At 36.5% G+C, this 26,137-nt stretch overlaps 1 protein-coding gene across 2 annotated transcripts in view; it reads right to left on the reverse strand.

Moving 5' to 3' along the window:
* Positions 1 to 26,137, reverse strand: part of LOC137626535 (nucleolar protein 9) — a 538,921-nt gene that overhangs the window by 162,393 nt on the left and 350,391 nt on the right. For both annotated transcript variants that reach the window (XM_068357589.1, XM_068357582.1), the window contains exon 7: positions 6,351 to 6,479. In XM_068357589.1, coding sequence (XP_068213690.1) covers positions 6,351 to 6,479 — 129 coding nt within the window. The remainder of the gene's footprint in view (positions 1 to 6,350; positions 6,480 to 26,137) is intronic.

Consider the following 26,137-nt stretch of genomic DNA (forward strand, 5'->3'; position numbering starts at 1 on the left):
CAATCGGGGTAGCAACAAGTGTCTGGGGTCATAACTCCTGCCCAACCCCCTGACCATTGGATAGCTGGGGATCCTAATCCATGATGCCAGGGGTGAGGAGAGGGTGCAGCTGGGGAGCATGATACAGGTCACGGTCCCAGCAACGTGCCTTTGTCCATGGAGCCAACACACGTACACATACCCCAGTAATCCCGTCACCTAGGTAACTGGGGGATCCGAGCCACCATGCCCCATGTTGGCTGTGGTGGGTGGTCATGACTCAAGATTACGGCCCTGGAGGACTGATAATGTTGAACTGACACCTGAGCCACAACTCTGGTGTCTGAGGCTCAGGGCTTAGACACAGGGGTCATTGTTTTTGTCCCAGTGGGGCAACACCCATTCGAATACCAAGGTAATTGGAGAGATCCAAGTTTGGCTCCCAGGGGGTGCCAAGGCATGGGACTGTGACAGTGCCATGTACCCGGCCCTCCCCTATTGGCCAGGCCTGACAATCCAAGCAGTGGTCTGGGGGCCCAAGGAGACAAAACACTGGGACGTTACATGTCCCACTTGGCTACCGGTGTAGTCTGGGACCCAAGCTGAGGTCGAGGCTCAAAGATGTGACGTGGCGTAACGGTTCGGCCCCTCACAATGGAAACTTGAGGCCGGAAATATGGGGCAGCAACACCTTTCCCACTTGGCAATCAAGGTAGCCTGGGACCCGAGCCATATACTTAGTGGAGCAGAGGCTAGAAGCCGTGACCTGGGGTCATAATCCCAACCCCATGTATTAGCCATGTGGGGGACTAAACAAGGAGTGTGACACCAGTCCCACTTGGCTACCAGTGTAGCCAGGGATCCAAGCTCAGTAGAGGCCCTGTGCATCAGCCCAGGGGATCGAAACACAGAGCCATGGCTCCCTCCCCATGGGGTAAGGAGACTTCTGGTCCCACTCACCACTCTTAAGAGATGCTGTGTTTAAAGGAACCCTTTACTACAACAGACTAGGCTTCTTTGACTTCTTTCTCTACTTCTTCATCTTAGACAAAGGGAACAAAGCTGGAAGCCAAAGAGGAAGACGAGGAAGAGGAACTGGAGGAGGAAGAATACGCATGTTTCTTTCTTTAACCAACCCTCCCCTCAGGCTCTGCAAACAGAGGAGTTGAAGTCTGAGAAACCCAGGAAATGATGCTTCCCCAAAGGAGATAATCACAGGTGTTGCTCTGACAGGAGCTACAACACTGGGGAGCAATGTCACACTTTAGGAGAGCGGAAGCCCCAGATCCCCCAAGAACAAGGTCGGGTGAAGCATAAAGGAAGCAAGGGTGACCTGATCACGTAGATGCATGGGGAACACACCCATCCAGCACCAGGAGATCATGTCCTTTTGGCCCTGGGGTCCCAAAGGAGGGGGAACCACTACAGACATCACCAGGAACACTGACACTGGGGACACACAGACCCCTTCATCACTTTCATCCCCAAGGTGACATTAGCATTGGGGAGCTTAACTGAAAGAACTAAGGAGGCAAAACCACCCTTAAATCACACTCTTCGTCATCGGAGGCACAACCAGAGAAGAGCTTCCAACCTACAAAGGGGTGTGGCAAACACAGGAGGAAGCCCACACACCACCAAAACCCGAAAACCCGCTGACACAGGTCTGAGGGCTCCTTGCTCCTACCGCATACTCCCTGGGGAATGAGCCAGGGGAGTAATAACAGGAGTGGTGATAGCAGATTATTATTACAGTATTAGGAATTGAGTCAGGGGAGTAAGAGCAGGAGTGGCGATAGCGGTTATTATTACAGTATTAGGGAATGAATCAGGGGTGTAAGAGCAGGAGTGGCAATAGCAGATTATTATTATTAGTATTACTATCGAAGCTACATCCCTAGTTGGAAAAGGAGGATACTATAGCCCAGAGGCTCCAACAGGGAAAAATAACCCAGTGAGAAAAGGAAATAAGGAAATAAATAAACTACAAGAAAAATGATTAAAAATTAAAATAATTTTTAAAGAACAGTAACATTAAAATAGATCTTTAATATATAAACTAGAAAAACTTAAAAAAAAACAGAGGAAGAGAAATAAGAGAATAGTGTGCCTGAGTGTAACCCCAAGCAAGACAACTCTACCCAACGACAGTGGAAGACCATGGTACAGAAGCTATATGACTACCCAAGACTAGAGAAAAATGGCTTGATTTTATGGTGTCCTACTAGAAGAGCTGCTTACCATAGCTCAAGAGTCTCTTCTACCCTTACCAAGAGTAGAGTAGCCACTGAACAATTATAGTGCCATAATTAACCCTGGATAGGTACGGTGGGTCGTTCGCGACCCCGAGCGTCAAAAAAAAACAGGTTTTTCTCACGTGACTCACCCCCGTGACTGAATTTGTGGGTGATCGACCTGCAGGAGGTGTCTCCCCTACACGCTCTAGTAGTGTCCAGATGTGCATTGCTGTAGCTGTACTCCTTCCCCGATTTCTGAGACGCGTCGGGGTCGAGCGCGACCGAGTTTACCCTTCTAAGGTAGTTTGCATAATTATCAAAGTTATTACGTATTATGAAATTGTCGTAGAATGGTGCAACTTGTATAGGTTATCAGTTGTGGAAAGTCTTGGTGGATTGTTTGGCTACCATGTGCATGATTTTTTTTTTAGTTAAAATGTCGTTCATCACCACGAGGACCATTTTACCGCGAGTGCCCCTTTTTCATTTTTTTTCATTTTTTTGCCAAGTCATTTTTCCGTAAGATATTGCCAAATAGTGTCGTAAAACTTTTGCTTGTTTAGTGTTGGAAAGTGTGTCTAGATGATCTGGCTACCCATGCATGACTTTGTTTTTGTCAGATACGACGTAGTTATTGGTATATTGGGTATTTAACTGCGGTTACCAATTTCTGTTTTTTTTCAATATTTGTAAAAATTACTACGTAGTAAGGAATTGGCGTATATTATTCATTTTTTTTTTTCATGTTTATGTGTTAGAAAGTGTGCCTTGATGGTTGGGCTAACACGTGCATGTCTTTTTTTTTATCTGAGATACCGTATATTAGAATGTCGGGCATTTTACCGCGAGTACCCCTTTTTCATTTTTTTTCATTTTTTTGCCAAGTCATTTTTCCGTAAGATATTGCGAAAGTGTCGTAAAACTTTTGCTTTTTTAGTGTTGGAAAGTGTGTCTAGATGATCTGGCTACCCATGCGTGATTTTGTTTTTGTCAGATACGACGTAGTTATTGGTATATTGGGTATTTAACTGCGGTTGCCAATTTCTGTTTTTTTCAATATTTGTAAAAATTTACTACGTAGTAAGGAATTGCCGTATATTATTGATTTTTTTTTTCATGTTTATGTGTTAGAAAGTGTGCCTTGATGGTTGGGCTAACACGTGCATGTCTTTTTTTTTTATCTGAGATGCCGTATATTAGAATGTTGGGCATTTTTCCGCGAGTGCCCCTTTTTAATTGTTTTGCATTTTTTTGCTTAGTCATGTTACCGTAAGGAATTGGCAAGTAGTGTCGCAAAACTTATATTTTTATAGTGTTGGAAAGTGTTTCTAGATGATCTGGCTACCCATGCCTATTTTTTTTTTAGCCAGATATGGCGTATATATAAGTATGTGTTCGATTTTCCTGTGATTGCCATTTTTTTGTTTTTTCCCATTTCTTTCAAAATTACTACGTACTAAGGAACTATCACAGAGTAATGATTCATTTATATGTTTATTTGTCGGAAAATGTGCCTTGATGGTTTGCCTAGCACGTGGCTGAAATTTTTTTTTTCTGAAATGCCGTATATTAGAATGGCCATTTTTCCACGAGTGCCCCTTTTTATTTGTTTTGCATTTTTTTGCTTAGTCATGTTACCGTAAGGAATTGGCAAGTAGTGTCGCAAAACTTATAATTTTATAGTGTTGGAAAGTGTTTCTAGATGATCTGGCTACCCATGCCTATTTTTTTTTTTTTTAGCCAGATATGGCGTATATATAGGTATGTGTTCGATTTTCCTGTGATTGCCATTTTCTCGTTTTTTCCCATTTCTTTCAAAATTACTACGTACTAAGGAACTATCACAGAGTAATGATTCATTTAGATGTTTATTTGTCGGAAAATGTGCCTTGATGGTTTGCCTAGCACGTGGCTGAATTTTTTTTTTCTGAAATGCCGTATATTAGAATGTTAGCCATTTTTCCGCGAGTGCCCCTTTTTATTTGTTTTGCATTTTTTCGCTTAGTCATGTTACCGTAAGGAATTGGCAAGTAGTGTCGCAAAACTTATATTTTTATAGTGTTGGAAAGTGTTTCTAGATGATCTGGCTACCCATGCCTATCTTTTTTTTAGCCAGATATGGCGTATATATAGGTATGTGTTCGATTTTCCGGTGATTGCCATTTTTTCGTTTTTTCCCAATTCTTTCAAAATTACTACGTACTAAGGAACTATCACAGAGTAATGATTCCTCTAGATGTTTATTTGTCGGAAAATTTTGTTTACTTTTTTTTTTGATTGAATATCATCAAATTTTTTTAGCTAAAATATTATATTGTTTTACATTTTTTTTTTTTCGATTTTATTTCCCTTCAAAAAATTGTTTTTGGGTCAGAATTTTAATTTTATAGTCGTAAAATAATCGACAATTATCCAGCAACCCACCATACAATTTTTATGCATATCCAATAATAATTAGATTAGTAAATAACACCTTGAAATTGACATTCCCTTCCTACATTTCAAGTGGCAGATTAGGGAGTCTGAGTCAGTGTGGTTGGCGGCCATTTTGTGGACATATCCGAAGCGTAAGCTGCCCTATCTATATATATTCTTGTTCCCTATAGAATTTGTGATATTTTGGTATATTTTTACCTGCATAAATATCATATTATATATTAAATATATGTATTTTTTTACGAAATTTCTAAGTACTCAAAAAATTACCTTTAGATATGGCCCCTGATATAAATGTAATTTACAAAATAATGAAGATTTTTTTACATATTTCTATTTTAGGATAACATATGTTTATTCCCTAAAAAAATTAGCCACTTCCTATTTCATTTGGGTACCCAAAAAAATTCATGAAATTTGGACAAATTTTTTTGGCCAAAAAAAGTTACCCTTTTTTTCTCATTTCAGATCTTCACCTCCATGGGTCTGACTTCATCCAAAATACATCAAGATGTGTCCTAAACATTCAAGAATCAATTCCTAAAAGGATTTGTGTATATATGTATAAACTTTTTTTTTATGAATTTTTATGTCAGGTCTTTTTTTTCTACTTAATTTTTTAAAATATTTATAATAAATAGTTTTTCTGCAGATGAGTAGTATTTATCTTTACAGTTGTTTTAAGCATTCATTGAAGTTTTTTTTGGCAAAAGAAAAAAGGAGGTTACTGCAAAAACTGATTTTTCAAGAATTTTTTTGCCGTCGGGGTCGTTCGCGTCCGAGTATACCCTTAAAGGGGTGTCCGAGGAGCGTACCTATCCAGGGTTAACCCCTCGAGCAATGAAGAATTGTTTGGTAATCACATTGTTGTCAGGTGTATGTGGACAGAGGAGAATGAGAAAAGAATAGGCCAGCCTATCTAATGCAAGTGTGGCAAAGAAAAACTGAGGCGTAACCAGAGAGGGATCCAATGTAGTATTGTCTGGCCGGTCAAAGGACCCAAAAACTCTCTAGTGGTAGTATCTCAGTGGGTAGCTGGTGCTCTGGACAACCTACCCAACGAGTGGAAGGAAGAAGCAAAGCTCTCTTACTCCCCTCAAAGCATACGCCTGACACTGCAAAGGAGGCAACGGCATACACTAAGCAGAAGGATGATTGCAAACATTCATGCCCCTAGCATGAGAGGGTGAGGATCTATAACTGGATTAACTAAAAAAATAAAAACAAAACTAGATGTAAAGTTCCTCCTCCCACAATCAAGACTCTTGCTTTACAATAACAATCAACATCTAGCATTCACTTTTTGCAAGAAAAAGAAAATGAAAAGTTTGCTTAAGGGCACATCAGTACTTTCATACTCAATGGCAGCCAAAAGCATATGTAAAGCGACTTCGACAAGTAATGGAGTCGGGCTCCTAACGTGTTCCTTAACTGCTTGTTAAATGATTCAACGGCCGTCCAGCTTCGAGCTGGAAATATACTTCCTACTTAAAAGACGATTGTTTGCATTCGCACGGGAACATAAATCTTCCTATTACAGTACTCTATATGAGCTGCAATGTGACATAATTATATAATACAGTATTCTATTTTCCCATGTAAAAGTGACAACTAACACTATCTCATAAATAATGAATAGACACACGCACACACACCATGTCTTACAAATTAATATAAAAACATGCTGTACTACTGTACCTTCCAACACTGGCCTTGACTTTTTTCAAGTCTTCGACACGCCTGTGCAAGGCCATGTATAACGCCAGTAAACTTGTAGCTAAATGCTGTTGGTAAAGCTTCTTGGACTTCTTCAAACAAATCATAAAACTGAAAACAACAGAAATAATTTGCATGAGATAACCTACACAAATAAACAATTAAATAACATTAATACAGTGTATAGCACGAGTCAACTTTGTGTACAAAGTAAACATAAAACAAAATTATCTAAGGGGAACTTCCCACCATAAAAGAATACTTTAAAATTTCATCTTAAAACCAGAAAATCTAATTATAAAACTTATTATTGCAATACTTGACTCGCCACCCTCATGCTAAAATTATTAAGCCACTGGCTTCCCAACCTGTATATACAAAAAAATCTTTCTCCTCCCATCTCCATATCACTAGATAGCACAATGTGATGTACACCAACCACATGTACAGTATACATCATGAATTCATATAATCAGAGTCATCATAGGCCTGTACAGAACATATTCTAAAATTTCTTGACATTACTAAAAGTGGCATGGAGAGAATAAAGTTGACTATAAGGTAAGTAATGAAATACATAAATCTTACTATTAACATTCTGCTTATTTCAATAATTCATACCTTGTTGTTATCATTCTGACTCCCACATTTTTTGGGAGGTTTATATGTGAGGGAGAGACAAATTATAAAAATTTTTTAAAATAATACCACACTTAAACCAATAGTTAATCTTGCCTTTTAAACTTTACTAACAGCCCATGTTTGCCTTGGTTATGTAATATTTAACAAATATTTCTATGAACATCCCCCCCTGTTTATACTGCTTTCATCTAGGAGCTTGCTATATGGAAGTTGTGAAAAAAATCAGAACAATGATGAACATTAAGAAAAATACAACTTTAAATTTTTGGGTATGTATACCATAACTGATTTTTTTTATCTATTCTCTGACCCTACTGATGCTCTTCTTTCCAAAATTGTCTCATAACATTACCCCTTGTTTATAGAGTAAATGGGGCCCTACACCTAGCAGGGTATGTGTTATGGTTTAGAAATCAGAGGAAACAAAAGACTTTAGACAATTCACAGTAGTGATTTCCTTGGTTCTCCAGAAAAAACCATCAATTCCTGTGGACAAGGTGTAATTTGGAGACTCCTACATATGTTGGTGTGGTGATCGCCCAAAATGCTAATAAATTCAAGCGAGCTAGTGTGGAATTTGGTATGTTACCAAAAATACATTTCGTGCCATTGAGTAGCATTATGAAACACTTCAGTAGATCTCAACTCGTCCAAGCACTGTATGATCTACTGTATTAACATTGCCGGAATTGGTTAGAAATTGGTCATGAAGGAAATGACTTTACCTAATCTGAAGACATTAAGAATCAAGTATGTGTTATCCAGTACCAGTGAGAGAAAACACCTGAATGATCTTTCTGATAAGATAAAGGATTAGAAAGGTATTATAAATGAAATTACTATTAATTAGCTGGAAATATCAGGAGTAAAGTTTTTTTCGTGTATTGTATGTAGTAGTAGATTTTCACTGCAACAACAGTGAGCCAGGTAGTGTTTGTGCTAGGTAACTGACATTCCAATAATTTTTCCACTGTATATTACAATGTCTTCTGATACTTTGCCCATTAATATTTTCAACAATACTGTACAGTGCTTATAAAAATCCAAACAAAAGTCAAGTCCCAATATACAGTACAGCAGAACCTCTAAATAAGAATTTAATTTGTTTTGGGACCTACTTCGTATGTTCAAATTATGTTGGATCAAATACTCCCATAAGAATATACGGTAATTCGTTTAATTCGTTCCACAGCCAAAAAAGCTATGATAACTCCTTAATAAATACTACAGATAATTACGCATAGCAATAAAAAATGTAAAACAAATAAATTATAAAAAAATAATCAAAAAGGACTTTTTAATGTCACTTTACCTTATAACCAGGCAAACAGAGGTGTAAGCTTGGAGATGCTGGATATGGTCAGTGTGAAGGTAGAGGTGGTAACTGAGATACGTACCTTAACTTACTATACCTTTAACTACGTGAACTTTAAACTAACTTACCATATTTACTTTTATTAAATTTTTATATTTTATATATTTTTTTTTACGTTTCCTTTTTAATTTTCACCTTCAGTCTCTTCACTGTTACTCACTTCAGGCTTTCTTTTCTTTGCTTCACTTTCACTTTCTTCCTCACAATCACTAGACCGCTTTGTAGATTCTATAAAGAATTTATCGAAAGATGTTTGCTTGGTATGGCTATTCAGAATGTTTCTGAAATGAGTCAAGCAGATATCATCGAATTGTGAAGCAATAAGGCAAACGAAGTTTTTGTGGGTGATGCTTGGTGTCTGAACTTGAAGACTCTCCATGCAGTACAACTGAATGAATCTCGGTCTATTTCTTGAATTTCTCGAACTAACTGTGAGACACCATTAATTCCTCTGTTGTAGGATCAGTTGAACTCTCCCCCACATCACCCCCAGAGCCCCTTGCTTTCAAGTCGCAATAGATGGCACTGGCATTCTCACATATGATCGTTTCAGTGATCGTATCGCCAGCACTTTCCTTGTCCTTTATCTATACAAGCAAAAGGCGTTCATCTCTTCCAGGGTAGGAGTATGATGTTTAGAAATGATGGTGATCCCCTTGGATGGTTTGACCGCTTTGAAGGCTTCCTTTTGCTTAATGAACGTCAAGATCGTAGACATGTTTCGGCCATATTGTTTAGCCAGATCACTCATACGCACACCATGCTCATATTTTCTATGATTTCTTGTTTTAATTCTAAGGAAAGCATTACCTTATTCCCTTTTTCCCCACTACTGTCATTCGCACTAGCCTTCTTGGGACATGATAATAAAATAAAGAAGGAAATGTGAAAAAGGAAGGTATTAAGCACTGTTAATTACAATCTGAACATAGGAGAACCACACGATGGGAAGGAGAACTGTGAACTGACCCACATGACACTAAATGACATCCGTCCCGATATGCTGCCGTCTAGCAGACTAACCATGAAACTGCGACACTTGGAGAAACTTCGACGTCATATGTTGGAAATTACTTCGGATGTTGAGTCGAGTATTTGATCGAATTTCACATCGTACGTTGGAAAATTTGTATATTTAGGCAATCGTAAGTAGAGGATCTACTGTATAAACATCCTGACCAGTCTGAGGTTTCTGTGCAGCACTGGAAATAGAAGGAAGTATATCACATGAACCAAAGCCCTTAATATTTCATGCTGCAAACTATGTCTATGAAATAAATATTTTTCTTTCTCTGTCACAAAATACAATACTGTACTTTAATTTATCACCCTTATATCAATTGAATGTTTCCTCAGCCATATTTAATCCGTTATTAATTTCTTTTTAAATTCGTACCGAGACTTGAGCTAGAGTATTCAGTATTATTATTATTCTCCCCCTGATTTAACTCAGAAAAGTCCAACTAGAATGAAGTGTGCATACTGACCGATAAAGTCATATGGAAGTTCTAAGGTTTTTGCTGAGTCCCTTCCACAGATTAAAATCACAGGGTGGTGACTGGTGCGCATTTCTTTTCCAATCTTTTTTCTTTTGCCCAGAACTCTGGGGTATTCCATATCATTTTTGTATAGTGTGGTGTTAGAGTATGGTTAGCATTCTGACAATAGGTAGTCTGTATAAGGTTTTCTCATTTTGGAAGGATGTTTTTGTCTCGGCATTCTGGGATAAAATTTCATCCAATCCCGGAATCCCGGGATGTCTATTTCTTTAGGAATTGCCTAAATTATTATTATTACTATTATTACTATTATCATTATTATTCTCATTTTTGTTAATTCTACTCTGGCCTTTAACCATATAAACAGTTTACAAGTATAGAGTCGTGCCATAGCCACTGCACTATGGTATTCCATTACTCTTTTACTCAAGTTATCTGCATGAGATGATGAGAGTACACTCATGTACACTTTACTCTAATCTTTTTCTCTTAAATTTTTTCTTAACTAGCTGGTCACCCCACAAAGCCTTGGGGTTTGTTGGCAATTGAATTTTCAGTTGGAGTGACAGATTTTCATTTATTAATTAGATATAATATGGAGTTGTAAATGCATAATATTAATGAGAAAAGCTCACAATGTACAGTACAGTATAATATAAGGAGTTCTTCATAAAGGCTGATGTTTATGGTCAGAGCTTTACTTAAGGAGGCTCAATCATGAGGCAGTCCTTAGTTGTCCGTAAACATATGAACAACTTTAGTAGAACACCGTACAACATTATGTTTAATGGTATTTTCTTTTATTACTACTTGCTGAAATGTTAATGGAAATTAAAACAAATTTTGAGTGTATTCAATTACAGTAGATAGTTTTCTGATTTTATAAAACTAAAATGAATGCCTTTTTTGCAGCTGATAATATAGCAAAATGAAAATCATAATTTTATATCAGTAAAAGTAAAATTTAGGGGACTGTCTGTAAGTAATATTAAGTACGAAATTTATAATGATTTTCAACTTGGCAATCAAATATTATTTTTTGCAGTTGATAATATAAAAAAAAATGAAAAACATAATTTTATATCTGTAAAAGTAAAATTAAGGGCACTGTCTGTAGGTAACATTTAGTACGAAGCTTGTAATGATTTACATCTTTGTAATTAATACTTTGTCCCAGAAAATCCCAAGACAATGATAAAATTACCAGGATTGTTCAACCCTCAAAAAATGGCAGGGATCCCGGGAGAGTAACCCTAGTCTGCATGATACATATGGCTGCAGTCAGCTAAAACACTACAAAGTTACCACTTAAACATGGAAAAATTTCCAATTTTCCTTTCTTCCAACCTTCCAATATACCAATAACTCTATTAAAGTAATGAGACTTACCAGTAACAATAACATGCTTGGCGTCACATCGCTTTCTCATTCTAAAAATCGATTTTGCAGTGACAGGATGGTCCCTTAAGCATCTGGATGATGGCCCCTATTTCCAAAGGCTAAGAATCATGGGATTCAGATTTCTGTTATACTCGGTGACTGACTATTTTTGACATGCGTTGGAAAGAACGCAGGCTCAACATATATAGTTCTCAGGTTTCTAGAAAAGCTGAGGTCTCTGGTCTGTAAGTCTCTTCTGGTGCTTATTCAGAAGATTCTTTATTTGAGGATGTTAAAAGAAATTCCTTAACAAGTTTTTCTGTTGGGAAAGCTGGTTCAATCTCTTAAGAACTGGATATAATTGTTGAGTCGGTGGGGCAATTTTGATCAGTCACCCCAAGGAGTTTTCTCGGGGATGAAGATCCCAGACCTCTCTAATCCCGGATCCTTCACATGGAAGAGGAAAAAACACTAGATCTTTTTCATCAGTCTAGGAAATGGACCGCAGATATCGTCTCTTTATATCAATTCACAGGAACTTATAACGATATTCAAGGTCCTTCAGGTATAGGAAACGTGGTAGAAAACACCATGGTATCATTTTCAGATACCACAACAACATTGCCGTCATGCCAGAAAGAAGGGGCGACAAAATTCAATCCCTGTACTGGATAGATGAAATACTATTTACTTGAGGATATCTAAGAGAAATAATTTCTCTTACTCGGTTCATTGTGGGGGAATCAAACATCTTAGCAGATCTGTTAAACATAAAAATTACCTGTGTCCAAAAGAATGGTTGCTACATCAGCTATTATGCCAAGAAATTTGAAAGAGGTGAAGTCAACCAAAAGCAGACATGTTTGCATTGTCACTTAGAAAAAAAGAATTGATTTGTTCATCATTTAAGGTAAATACCCCATTAAAAGACTTGACCAGGTCAAATCTGGATCTTTAGACTTTTCCACCTGTCAACACGATTTGGAAGGTATTAGACAAACTCTGGATTTCTGTAAAGAGAAGGATGGCACTGCTAGCTATGTTTTGTCCACAAAGGGAATGGTTCACAGTTCTTTGGCTTCTCTAAGAGTGTTCACGGGAGTTGGCTTGCAAACCAATACTTTCAGATGACTAATCACAGGTAATACTACTAAATCCAAACTAGCAACATCTTATCGAATGGAGACCTTTTCACTGTATCCTTGGAAGCAAATGACTCTCGAGGTCTTCTAGGTCATAGGTTCCAAAAGACAGACTACAGTAATACCTTGAGATACGAATTTAATTCGTTCCATGACCGCCGACGTATCTAAAAAAATCGTATTTCAAAATAATTATTCCTATTTGAATTAAGAGAAACAATTAATCTATTCCAAGGGTAAGAAATTTACCCAAAACAAGCTCAAATTACACTCAACAATCACTGAAGAAAGATAAATACAACTGTAATGACATGGAAATTGATATATAATAAATGTTAATGAAAACAATAGAAAAATATAGTTGTACTCACCCCCTAGGCGAGTACTAGCATATGGGATGCATGTAAGGAGGAGGGAGGGAGAGAAGCAAGGCTGCCACACACAATATGGTAGCTGTAAAAAGCGGCAAGATAAACACAATTAAAACGTTGTATGGGCATACTGAACGCTTAATATTTAAGGCTTTCATTTTTTAAGAATGAATAGGAAAAAGCAATAAAAGTTGTACTCACCACCTAGGCGAGCGCTGGCAGCGTACGGTATGCCTGCCAGGAGGAGGGAGGGATAGAAGCAAGGCTACCAGCACACACACACAATATGGCAGCTGTAGAAAGCGGCAAGATTATTCACAATTAAAAATGTTGAATGAACTTACTAATGCTTAATATTTAAGTCTTCATGTAACACAAAGGATGAATAAAAAAAATAAAGAATAAAATTGTAACCAACTTACCATGGAGACAGGGATGAGCGGCTAACGAAGGTGAGCTAGGAGGAGGAGGAGGCAGGGAGAAAGGGGTGAGACAGCAGAGCCTAGCCTACGATACATATACACACACACACACACAAACACACTTTTTTTTTGCCTTGCTTTGCATTTTGTATTTTTTTTCTTGGCTGTTCCTTATGAATTTTTTTTGGCTTTTGATTTTTCAATTTTTTTTTGGCTTTTTGTTTTGCAATTTTTTTTGCTTTCCTTTTTTTTTCAAGTTCCACTATCACTTTTGGCCTTCTCACCTTCAACACTTAGACTGCGTGGTCATTTTATAAAAAAAGGCCTGCTTTTGCCTCTTTCTCTAAGATGTTTCTGAAGCGTGTTAGGCATGTATCATTTTAATAGGCCCTCGCTCTCCATGTATGCAATTTCTCAGTGTGTCTTTTTTCAACAAAATCCGATACTTTTTGCCACACGACGAGGATCTCACGAATTTCTCTTGAAGTTAGCCCCTCCTCTTCCCCGACCTCCTCCTCACTGCTGAGTTCTTGCATTACCTCCATGTGGGTAATCTCCTGTAACTCCTTCAGCTTCTCTGTTGTGAGTTCTTCAGCATGTTCTTCAACCAACTCCACAACATCTGCCTCATCTACCTTCAGCCCCATGGAATGACCAATAGAAACAATTTCCTCTTCAACAGGTGGTTCAGGTGTTTGATTGAACCCCTCAAAGTCGTACTCGGCAACAACACTTAGCCATAGCTTTTTTCCAGGCTGAGTTCAAGGTTCTCTTGATAACACCTTGCCAGGAAAGATGGATCAATTTAAGGCAGATTACGACATTATAATGATCTTTCCAAAATTCTCTTAAATTGAAGCTGGTGTTTTCAGTAACCTCAAAAGACCGTTTGAATAGGTGCTTTGTGTAGAGTTTCTTGAAATTCAATATCACTTGTTGGTCCATAGGCTGGCGGATAGATGTCTTGTTGACTGGCAGATACAACACTTTAATGAAGTTATATTCATCCAAGATGTCATCCCCAAGACCTGGAGGATAACAAGGAGCATTGTCCAACAGGAGACATTTAAGCGAGAGACCATTTTCTCTTAGATATTTTTAACAGCAAGACCAAACGCTAGGTACATCCAATCGATGAAGGACTGCCGTGTTACCCAGGCCTTACTATTAGCATACCACATAACCTGTAGCTTTTCTTTCAACACCTTATGGGCTTTAAAGGCCCTGAGATTCTCAGAGTGGTACATCAACAATGGCTTCACCTTACAATCACAGGTAGCGTTAGCGCAAAGGGCGAGAGTAAGCCTATACGTCATAGGCTCATGTCCGGGAAGTTTCTTTTCCTCAGCGGTGATATAGGTCCTTCTTGGCATTTTTTTTTCCAAAAAAGCCCTGTCTCATCACAATTAAATACCTGTTGAGGTATGTAGGCTTCCTGGGCAACAAGAGAATTAAAGCGCTGAATAAATTCTTCAGCAGCCTTCACATCTGCACTTGCTGCTTCACCATGCCTAACGACTAAGTGGATGCCAGTTGGATTTTTGAAATTTTCAAACAAGCCACGGCTGGCTTTAAACTCATCTCCAGTGCCTTGCGATGACTCTCCTCCCTCCTCAGCTGCATCCCATTTAAGGTCATTGAAGATGGCAACAGCTTTTTCAGAAATTATAGTTTCTGTAACCGAGTCACCAGCCAGTTCCTTTTCCTTTATCCATATCAAAAGTAGGCGCTCCATCTCATTATGCAAATTAGAACACAACTTTGACATAACAATTTAGTTACACCTTTAGAAGGCTGCACTTTCTTTATTGCATTCTTTTGTTTGAGAATGGTGGATATGGTGGACGCATTGTAGCCATATTCAGCGGCCAAATCACAGATTCTCACACCTCGTTCTTGCTTTCCTATTATCTCATGCTTTATTTCCATTGAGATCATTTTCTTGGTCTTTTTCTTATCCCCATCCTTATCCTTAGACTTAGGACCCATGGCTTACACAATAAATGTTAATAAATGTTAATAAAATAAAGGAAGTCACATGAGAATCGAAAACACACAACACAACGTTTTCTATACAACAAACACACGGGGAGAGAGAAGTTCGGGTAACCTTAGGTGCCGAGTGAGCATTTGGATCAACTCGAGTAACCGAACGAACACTCTGCCACCTACTGATGGTGTCGCGCGATTTTTGAAATCGTATATCAAAAATATATGCTGTATCTTAGGGCGTAAATATAGAGATAATGTATCATCGTATTTCCAAAAAAATTGCATCTTAATGCATTCGTATCTCAAGGTATTACTGAAATAATAAGTATAAAAAATGGAATGTTTATTTTGATTGGCATAAGTCGAGAAATTTATTTACTAGAACTAGTTATTTCTATATTTTTAAGTTTCCTTTTCTATGATAAGGAATTTTCCCTTTCACCAATTAAAGATATAAATTTATGCTGATTAATCCATATCAGACATTTTAATTTTAACAAATGTTTTTATGTCTTTTGATATCAAAAGACCTTCAGTAGTCATATTATTTTAAAAAATTTAGACAGTGTTACAGTAGCTAAAGAGTTCATATTTAGAACCATTGAAAAAGCTTTCACTCAAGATTTAACTTGAAAAATTTATCTGTTAACTTTAACATAAAAAAACCAACCAGTGAACTACCAGCAATATTTTCTAAAGTAGGCCTTGGTAAGGATAAGGTGATTTTATCTCTTGCCTGATTTCAGAGTTAAAACTAAAAATAATCCTCTGGTGATCCGATGACGTACTCTGACATCACCCTTTATTCTAACTGTAAGTGGTTTGATGAGGCACCATTTGGCAGAAATATTTGCTAAAAACCGTGGAGTCATCCGACAACATTGAGAGTTGCATCTGAATGAGGGCAGATGCTGTTCCTAATAGAAAAGTTGTACAGAAAGTGAATAGAAGTAGCAATTGCACACAATGCCTCAAGCATTCATTCGTTACCTTGTGCGCTTTCACAGAGATTATCCCATTTTTGTTGCGGTCATTTAAGTTTTTTTTTACAGATTGATTGATTTTGGGTTTTCTGGCATCCTAACATCGAAGGTCATTGAGGCCAAGCTTTTTGATAGGATGAAGTTGATACTGAGAAGTTTTTTATCAGTTCATAAATAGTATTGAGAAGGCTGCAAATGGCAGATTTGGCATCAGAAAGCAGTGGGCATATATAGGGAAGAGTAACTTCTAGAGATGGAAAAGGACAAAGGTTTTAGCAGAGAGATGAAAGCAGGATGTAGTGTTGTTGTTGCAGACCTTCACCTGGATCTTACTCTAACCCCCCTCAAACATATGGTTTGGTTGTCTAATGTTATGTCTGCCTTCTAGGCCATACCCTTAACCCTAGATGCCATGACCTCCCAGATTGTTCCTCCCTCATCGAACAATATATGACCCTGGAGTAGAGTGGTAGAAATGATGCTAGCCAGCATCATTTCCATCACTACTCAAGCCTGAGGGAGACGACACTCCCGAAACATGTAGCTTGTTTACTGTTTTCTTTTACCCAACTTGTAAATTTTACCTGACTTGTAAACTTTACATTAAAAGCTTGATTCGCTAATTACTCCTGAGTTTGACTACCCATCGTGAAGAATGACTTTTGCCCAATTACTGGCTGCATGCAGTAATTTTGAAAAGGAGATAATAAGAGCCATTGAGAAGACAGAGTACAAGATCAATGCAACTAAGGAAGCCATTATTCTTAACAAAATTATACAAATATTGTTATATCTGTTACTACTTATGCTTTATTGTCTGTGATTTTATTATACATACTCACACACACACACACACACACATATATATATATATATATATATATATATATATATATATATATATATATATATATATATATATATATATACACTGTATATATATACACACACACACACACACATATATATATATATATATATATATATATATATATAGAAATATATATATATGTGTGTGTGTGTCCTTCCACTTTCATCTTTCGGTGCTAGTCCACGCTTCCAAACTTACTTAGATCGTTGACTCATCGTCTTCTCTTCCTTCCTCTGCCTATTTTACAATCTCTAGAGCTCCATTCCCCCTTCTGTTATTCTTAATGTCCATATATTGTCTGTCAATCTCATTATATGTCCTACCAATGTCCATTTCTTTTTCTTACAAGTTGTTAGACTATACTCTACTTTAGTTTGCTCTCGTATCCATGTTGTTCTTTTTCTGTCTCTCAGTGTTATTCCCATCATTATTCTTTCCATACCTCTTTGAGTTGTAACTAGTTTATGGTCCAAGGCTTTAGTAACGTTTCAAGTTTCTGATGCATAAGTTAATACCGGTAAGACCATCCTGTTAAATACTTTACTATTTAGATAAAGTGGCATTTTACTTTTCATAATCTCATTTTCTTTACCCAATGCTCTCCATCCCATGATCATCCTACTTAAAATTTTGGTCTCATATCCTGGCGAAACACTTACTGTCTGTCTGTTACATTCAACTATCATACATGACGAAGATTATGCAAATCTACTAAAAAAAGATAACCAAACAATAGCAAAACATAAACAGCAAATGAAAATGATAGCCAACAAACAGAAAATTAAACTACAAGATTTAACATAAATATTTACAGCATTACGCAAGATCCACCGAATACTCACAGCACACCAAAACTAAATAATGATAAACATAAGTTCTTACAAAAAGTAGGTCGAGTTGGCTTCACAAACTTTTATGCAGCAAGGGACAGATGATATTCTTAGTTTCAGATATAAAACGTTGATGTGTAGAAACAGTTTCTGACATTGAACAGACGAGCCTTTGAATTCCTTTATATTCTTGAAGATATTATATTGTTGCAAATTCAGTTACAAATTCCAGGTCACAGTGGATTTAACTGAAATGTCTCCACTCACGTGTAGTGTTCAGTCAGGTATCTCATCTTGCTTGACACTTGTCCTTTATATACGGGGAACCAATACTTCTGAATGTTCCTGACAGACAAGAAGCACGAACCCATTCTCGAAACATCTTGTACTGTATAGCGTGAACGCCCGCCAGACGACTGGCGCTGAAACAGAATCTAGAACTCTTGTAAAACACAGCGATAATTTCGCATTACAATATATGGTTTTATTTTTGCATTAACATACATGAAAAAACTAAATGTTTTATTTTCACATCATATATGAAAAATAAGCCCTTTTCACAAGTTTTGTAATACAATATACATATATTTAGTGTATATATACTGTAACATTGTCCTAAGTACAAATATTCATTAACAATCTCTAGAGGCTCGTCCATAACTCTTACTTGCTGTCTGTCTGCATTTTCATTTAACATTACCTTAGTTTTACTCGTATTCATTTCCAGTTCTACATTTCTCCTTTCTCTACTCAAATCTTTTATCATCTTTTGTAATTCCTCCCATGATTCACTAAACAACAGTCATCTGCAAATCAGAAATTGTTAAGGTATTCGCCATTATTATTAATTCATACATTTTACAAATCTAAATTCTTAAAAAACTTTTTCTCTGCATGCTGTGAATAATTTAGGAGAGATGGGGCCTCCTTGTCTAACTCCTTTCACAATTGGAATTTTCTCCCTATATTTATGAAGTTTTAGGATTACTGTACTACCTGTATAGAAATCTTCAAGTGTTCTAACATAAGATTCTTCTATTCTTTGTTTTTGGAGGGCTTTCATTACTGCTGATGTTTTAACAGAACCAAAAGCTATCTCATAGTCTAAAAATGCCATACATAGTGGTTTGCCATACAAGGTTAATATTTCATTGGCTAGTTACTTACAAGTATATGGTCAGTTGTTGATTATCCACTTCTGAAGCCTGTTTGCTCTCTTGGTTGATTGGTCTAGCTGTCTTTCTATTCAGCCTAATAAGATCTTTGTAAATATTTTATATACTACGGAGAATAAACTTATTGTGCGGTAATTTTTCAGATCTTTTGTGTCTCTCTTTTTGTGAATTAGAATAATTATAAAGTATTTCCAAGATGTAGTTATTGAGCATTCTTGCAGACACTATGTGTTGAGTTCAGCCAGTTTTACTTCTATGAAATCTATATATGTATAAAATCAATTGTTAGGCCATCTTTTCCTGCTGCTTTGCCTCTTTTCATGATTTTCATTGCTTTCTTTACTTCTCCTACTGTTACGTTTGGTACCCAGCTCAGGTGTTTCCTTATTTCTAATAGTGAAGTTATTTCTCATATCACTATTATATAGAAATCTTCAGCAATTTCTTTCACTCCATCTCTATTGTATAAAATATTTCCATTTTCATCCTTTAGAGCAAAAATCTGTTGGCACCCTGTTCCAAGTGTTATTTTCATCAATTTGATGCTTCTTCCTTTCTTTAGTGTTTCCTCGATTTTGGTCATTGTGTTTACGAACATCTTGGGTTTTTAGTTTATTTATTGTTTTGGAAAGTTCTGCTAATTTTATTTAATCTCTCTTGGATTTTACCATCATTTCCAATCTTTTCTTTATTAGGTTTTTGGTAATTTTTCAGGTAGTTTTCCTTGATCTTCTTTAAGAACTCTTCCACGAATTTCTTGTGCTAATTCCAATGCAAATGTTGTTAAAGTACTGTTCACTTCTCCTTTACTTGCTTCCATTTCATCAGGTAGCTGAGAGTACTCCTTTGGAATTGTCAAAATATGCTCATCAGATTTTTCTCTTATTACAGGAGTGTTTATTTTCTTTCTTAAAATTAAATTTTCTCTTTCCCTAGAACTAAAAAATTTTGCTTCTTACCACTCTATGATCACTTGACTTTAACTTGATCAACACTGGTACATCTTTAACTAAATTGACTTTCACTAAGAATAAAATCTATTTCATTTTCAGTTTCTCCATGTCCATTTTCTATGTACCTTTTTATACAAGATGTTCAGGTTTTCAAGATTGATTCTTTCAGCAAATTTTACAAGCAAGTCACTTCTGTCACTTCTTGTGTCTACTATAAAGTTATCTACTGCTGATTCTCTTCTCTTCTTTTGACCTACTTTAGCATTGAAAGCACCCAAAACAAATGTAAATTTATATATATATATATATATATATATATATATATATATATATATATATATATATGGATAAATATCAACACAACATCGTGTTCAAATAGAAATAAATTTCTACCTCATACTTGGGATCGAACGCTAGCCCCTTCTAATGAAAGGCCAGGTCGAAACCAACCATGCCACGAGAGCCCATAAAAGGAAATCTGAACCTGACCCTAATCTAGCTGTCCGAGGATTTACCTGGTGAGACATCAGTCTCTTTACCAGCGAGTTTTACCAGATTTCCCCGGGCCACCACGTGACACAATTGGTAGTAATTCATTCAAATTACCCCTAATGAGTCAATATGGATAAATATCAACACAACATCGTGTTCAAATAGAAATAAATTTCTACCTCATACTTGGGATCGAACGCTAGCCCCTTCTAATGAAAGGCCAGGTCGAAACCAACCATGCCACGAGAGCCCATAAAAGGAAATCTGAACCTGACCCTAATCTAGCTGTCCGAGGATTTACCTGGTGAGACATCAGTCTCTTTACCAGCGAGTTTTACCAGATTGACTACCCTGGCGTTATAACTAGTAAGGTTGGTTCTCCAGTCGGGACATCTGATAATGCCTTGATTTCATTATTAGTGAAGACTGGGCAGCCTGTCCCTGATATATCATATTCTTGTAAAATTTATATGAAATCCCAAGCAGACTGGAATGGGATTTTGCATGATCTTTTGTGCTTGAATTGGTCACAATTATATAATAGTGTAGATCCTGTTGTCCCTTTGAATGAGAATCTAGTCAACATAATCGATAGGCGTATCCCTTCTCGTGTACTAAGGTACCGAGTGAAAGACAAACCGTGGTTCAATGATGATTGTAGACGTGCTTATTTGGAGAAGCAGGAGGCCTATCACCTTTGGAAGGGTAACAGATCAGATTTGACCTGGAACAACTATACTCAACTTCGAGCTTTTGCTCAGAGAGTTTATGCCTCAACTGAAAAGGAGTACAATTTAACCATAAAAGAAACCCTTTCTGGTACAACTCAGGAACATAAATGGTGGTCTACCCTTAAATCTGCACTCTTTGGTGTAGATGCAACAGTTCCTCATTTACTTAAACCTGATGGCTCAGTCACTCACTGTCCAAAGGAAAAGGCAACCCTTTTGGCTGATGTTTTTGACAGTAAACAGAGTAATGAAAAACTTGAACTTCCTCATTCCTGTTTTCCTGAGGCTAAACTAACTAGTTTAGCTCTTAGATCTCGTGAGATTAAAGCTCTCTTGATGGACCTTGATGCTTATGGAGGTGTAGACCCAAATGGTATTTTTCCTTTGTTTTTTATAAAGACAGCAGATTTCTTAGCTCCAAAGTTATCTGTTATTTTGCGCAAGTTAGCAAGAAGAGGAGCTTTTAGCACTTGTTGGAGAGTTGGTAATGTTACTCCTCTATGTAAATGTGTTTGTGGTAGCTCAAGTCCCACTGATTACCGCCCAATTTCCATAACTCCCATATTATCTAAAGTTTTTGAACGTCTTCTGGCAAAACGTCTTAATAGGTTTGCTGAAGGTAATCATCTACTCCCTAGTTTGCAATTTGGTTTTCGTAAAGGTCTTGGAGCATGTGATGCCCTTCTTACAATCTCCAATGCTGTACAGAAGTCCCTTGATTGTGGTCAGGAAGTGCGTATGATTGGCCTTGATTTTAGTGCTGCCTTTGACCGTGTAAATCATGAGGCCCTTGTTTTCAAACTGAAACGGTTGGGAGTGGGTGGGTCGTTTCTTAGCATTATTATTGATTTTTTAAGTAATAGATACCAAAGAGTTGTTGTTGACGGGCACCATAGTGAGTATAGGAAAGTGATATCCGGTGTTCCACAGGGAAGTGTTCTTGGCCCATTACTTTTCATACTATATACACATGACATGTGGTTTGGCCTAGAAAACAAGCTTGTTGCATATGCAGATGATGCTACTCTCTTTGCATCAATTCCATCCCCTGAATGTAGATCTGGGGTTGGTGAATCCCTTAATAGAGATTTAGCTAAAATTAGTGCATGGTGCAAATTATGGGGTATGAAGTTGAATCCTAACAAAACTCAAAGTATGATTGTAAGTAGGTCAAGGACGGTGGCTCCTCAACATCCGGATATCAGTATTGATAATGTTTCTTTAAATTTGTATGACTCTTTCAAAATTTTAGGTGTGATTCTCAACAGCAAATTTACTTTTGAGAAACATATAAGGTCTGTGTCTTCTTCAATTGCACAAAAAATTGGCCTATTGAGAAAGTCTTTTAAGATTTTCGGTGATCATTCTATTCTGAAGAAGTGTTTTAATTCTTTCATTCTACCTTGTTTTGAGTATTGTTCTCCTGCCTGGTGTTCAGCTGCTGATTCTCATCTTAATTTGTTGGACAGAACTTACGGTCTATTAAATTTCCTATTCCTGATCTAGATATTAATCTCTGGCACCGTCGTTCAATTAGTTCATTATGCATGTTGCATAAGATTTTTCATAACTCTGACCATCCTTTACATTCAGATCTCCCTGGACAATTCTATCCTGTTCGTAATACTAGGCAAGCAGTTAATTCTAATAGCCAGGCCTTCTCCATCCTGAGGCTCAATACTACGCAGTACTCTAGAAGTTTTATTCCAGCTGTTACCAAGTTGAGGAATGATTTTCCTAATCGGGTGGTTGAATCAGTAAAACTTCAAAAGTTCTAAGTTGGAGCAAATGCTTTTTTGTTGACAAGGCAGACATGAGTCTTTTTATAGTTTATATATGACATATTTGTTTTTGACGTTGTTAATAGTTTATATATGACATATCTGTTTTGACGTTGTTGCTTTTTTTAGAATGATTTATTGTTAATTTGTTCTCTTTATTTATTTATTTCCTTATTTCCTTTCCTCACTGGGCTATTTTTCCCTATTGGGGCCTCTGGGCTTATAGCATCTTGCTTTTCCAACTAGGGTTGTAGCTTGGATAGTAATAATAATAATAATAATATGTATATATATACATATATACATATATATGTATATATGTGTATATAAATATAAATAAATATATATATATATATATATATATATATATATATATGTATATATACATATATATGTATATATACATGAATATATACATATATATATATACACATATATATATGTATGTATATATGTATAAATATATATATATGTATATATATACATATATGTATATATATACATATATGTATATATGTATGTATATATATACATATATATGTATATATGTATATATACATACATATATATATGTATATATATACATATATACATATATATATATATGTATAAATGTATATATATATACATGTATGTATGTATGTATTATGTGTGTATACAGTATATATATATATATATATATATATATATATATTATATATATTATATATACAATATATACATGTGTGTATATATATATATATATATATATATATATATATATATATATATATATATATATATATATATATATATATATACCGTTTACACTCGTGTAACAGCCGATCTCGGGTATTATGCAATTCCCAAATTTTCACTCATAAAATATAATTTTATCATATACCTCGTGTATCATGCGAGTTACTTTTTGAAAAACTAAATTACAGCAGACTAACATTTTTACTCCATTTCTTTACTCCATCTTCTACTTCAGTAGGTTAGAAAATTAAAAGATAAGGTTAAAAGCATCGTTAGTAACATTACATTCATCACGTAAACACATATAGCCACAATAATAACCGTAGAAAAAAAAACCAGTTGTTTTATTATGAACACTCAAATCTGATGGCAGCTGTTTTGTTTGCATATCGATATTGTACAATAGTAAACAAAGTAGTTTACCACCGACATTTTACATTAAACCCATATTCGCTATGGAGAAAATATCAAGAAAATATACTGCCAAATATAAACTATCATGCTGTAAATCAAGGCAAGAAAACAAAAAATATTCATAGTCGCTAATCTGTTTGGAATCGTATAAAGCTGTGTCCAAAACCGTAGGAAACAAAATAGAAATTTAGTGGAACCTATGAATTAAATGTAAATGCCGAATTTCAAAGATAAATTTACAGTTTCTTAAAGCAGAGAATATAGCTTTGTTATATTATGATATACGTAATTTGTTAAGATTTATAATCAAGCAATAAAGCGCTAAAAAAAAACAAAAAAAAAAACAATGAATTGTCGTACATCGACAACATGAATGAAACTCCGGTTAACTCAACAGTAAATAAAACAAGAGCAGTATTTCAAATGAAACTATTGAAATTAGTATGCTCTTTGGAAAATGATAGATCAAGTAATAATTGTTTCTTTTAGGAAATAAGAAATATTTTGGAGCAGTTTGGCTTAATCAGCAGATTCGGAAAGCGTACAGGAGTGTTGATTAATTTTCAAATGTAAACAAGGGAAACTATTGTAATTCGCATGGTTTTATTTATGAATACGATACTAAAATAAGAATATTACATGTATTTTTATTAGATATGATTATGTATTTCATCAGTTTGATCAAAATCCGGTTTATTTCAAATATGTGTATTTTTTACCCCCGTAAATGGATATACAGTTTGAACGAGGACGTAGCCTAGTCCAAGAGTGCATATGCTAATTTCTGGGCTCAGGCCATGTCGTCCTGATGGAAGGGTTCCTTTAGGTAGCCTTCTAAGGGATATTTGCTACAGTGATACTCCCAGAAAAATAAACCGAAGGTCTCCAGGATTCTAACTCCTGGCGCGAGTATCCAATAAAGGATATCGCATAATATCAGGGGACATACTCTAGATACGACACATGGCAATCTTCACCCCGAATAGATTCAACTCTTTTGATATAAGGGAGAAGAGTGGTAAAAGAAGGGGGTGCCATTCTAGGTACCTGGTGGACCTCCTTCCTTACTACTACCGTGACGCCATTCCTTTTCTAGTAGCCTGCTAAGCGTGTTGTGCTCCCCGTTAGCCCGGTGTTTTGTTACTAGTTTTTGGAATATCATCATGCAATCTCCAGCATCTTCATTTTTTGGAAAGTTGAGTATTAATTCTTCCCTGTGTATAATTTTAGTCTGCTTTTTCACAGTTAAATTTCAATAATTTAAGTGTGTTTGGGTGAGCGGTGCTGAGACCGGAGGCGGCCATTTTATGACTGCAGTCGCCCATTACATATGCATTTTATTTAGTCAGTAGGTCGACACTTCCCGGTATTAAGCTATAATGTTAGCTAGTTAGGCAAATTATACATGCTGTGATATTGCATACATGAAAATTATTCCTCTTCCTATTATGTGGCTTTACTTATCGTATGCGGTGGGAACCCCTGCAGTACCAACTACCTTGGCCGGGGCTCCTACCAGACCCAGGCTACTCTTGCTCATGTAAACGTTAGTAAAGTAATTCCCCACGTTTAGCCTCACCCTATCGTTCCTTCTCGATTCGTATGAGAGTTTACATTCTCTAGAATCTATAGATAAGTTACGATATTCATTCTCTCTCAGAGAAAAGAGGCTGAACCCTTCCTCCCTCCCAGAGTGTCACTGGCGTTATAGGCGGCAGCCACTGTCTCTCTTCATCGCCGTACAGTAGAACAAAGTTCTCACTACAGTACCTCCGGCTGATAGTGATTAACTCAGGGTGCCCTTGTCTTACTGTCAACAATGTCGTTTGCACAGGAAGCTATGCTTCCTCAGTTCATTGTTTGAGGAAGGCGGCATACCTGCCGCTACCTCTGATATCAATGAACTATAAGACTCTCAACCTTTCCCCCTCTGTCCTTCAGTGACATCATGCCGTCACAAGATTCTTTCACCGGTATC

Source organism: Palaemon carinicauda, chromosome 2, assembly GCF_036898095.1.
Source record: "Palaemon carinicauda isolate YSFRI2023 chromosome 2, ASM3689809v2, whole genome shotgun sequence".
NCBI lineage: Eukaryota > Metazoa > Arthropoda > Malacostraca > Decapoda > Palaemonidae > Palaemon > Palaemon carinicauda.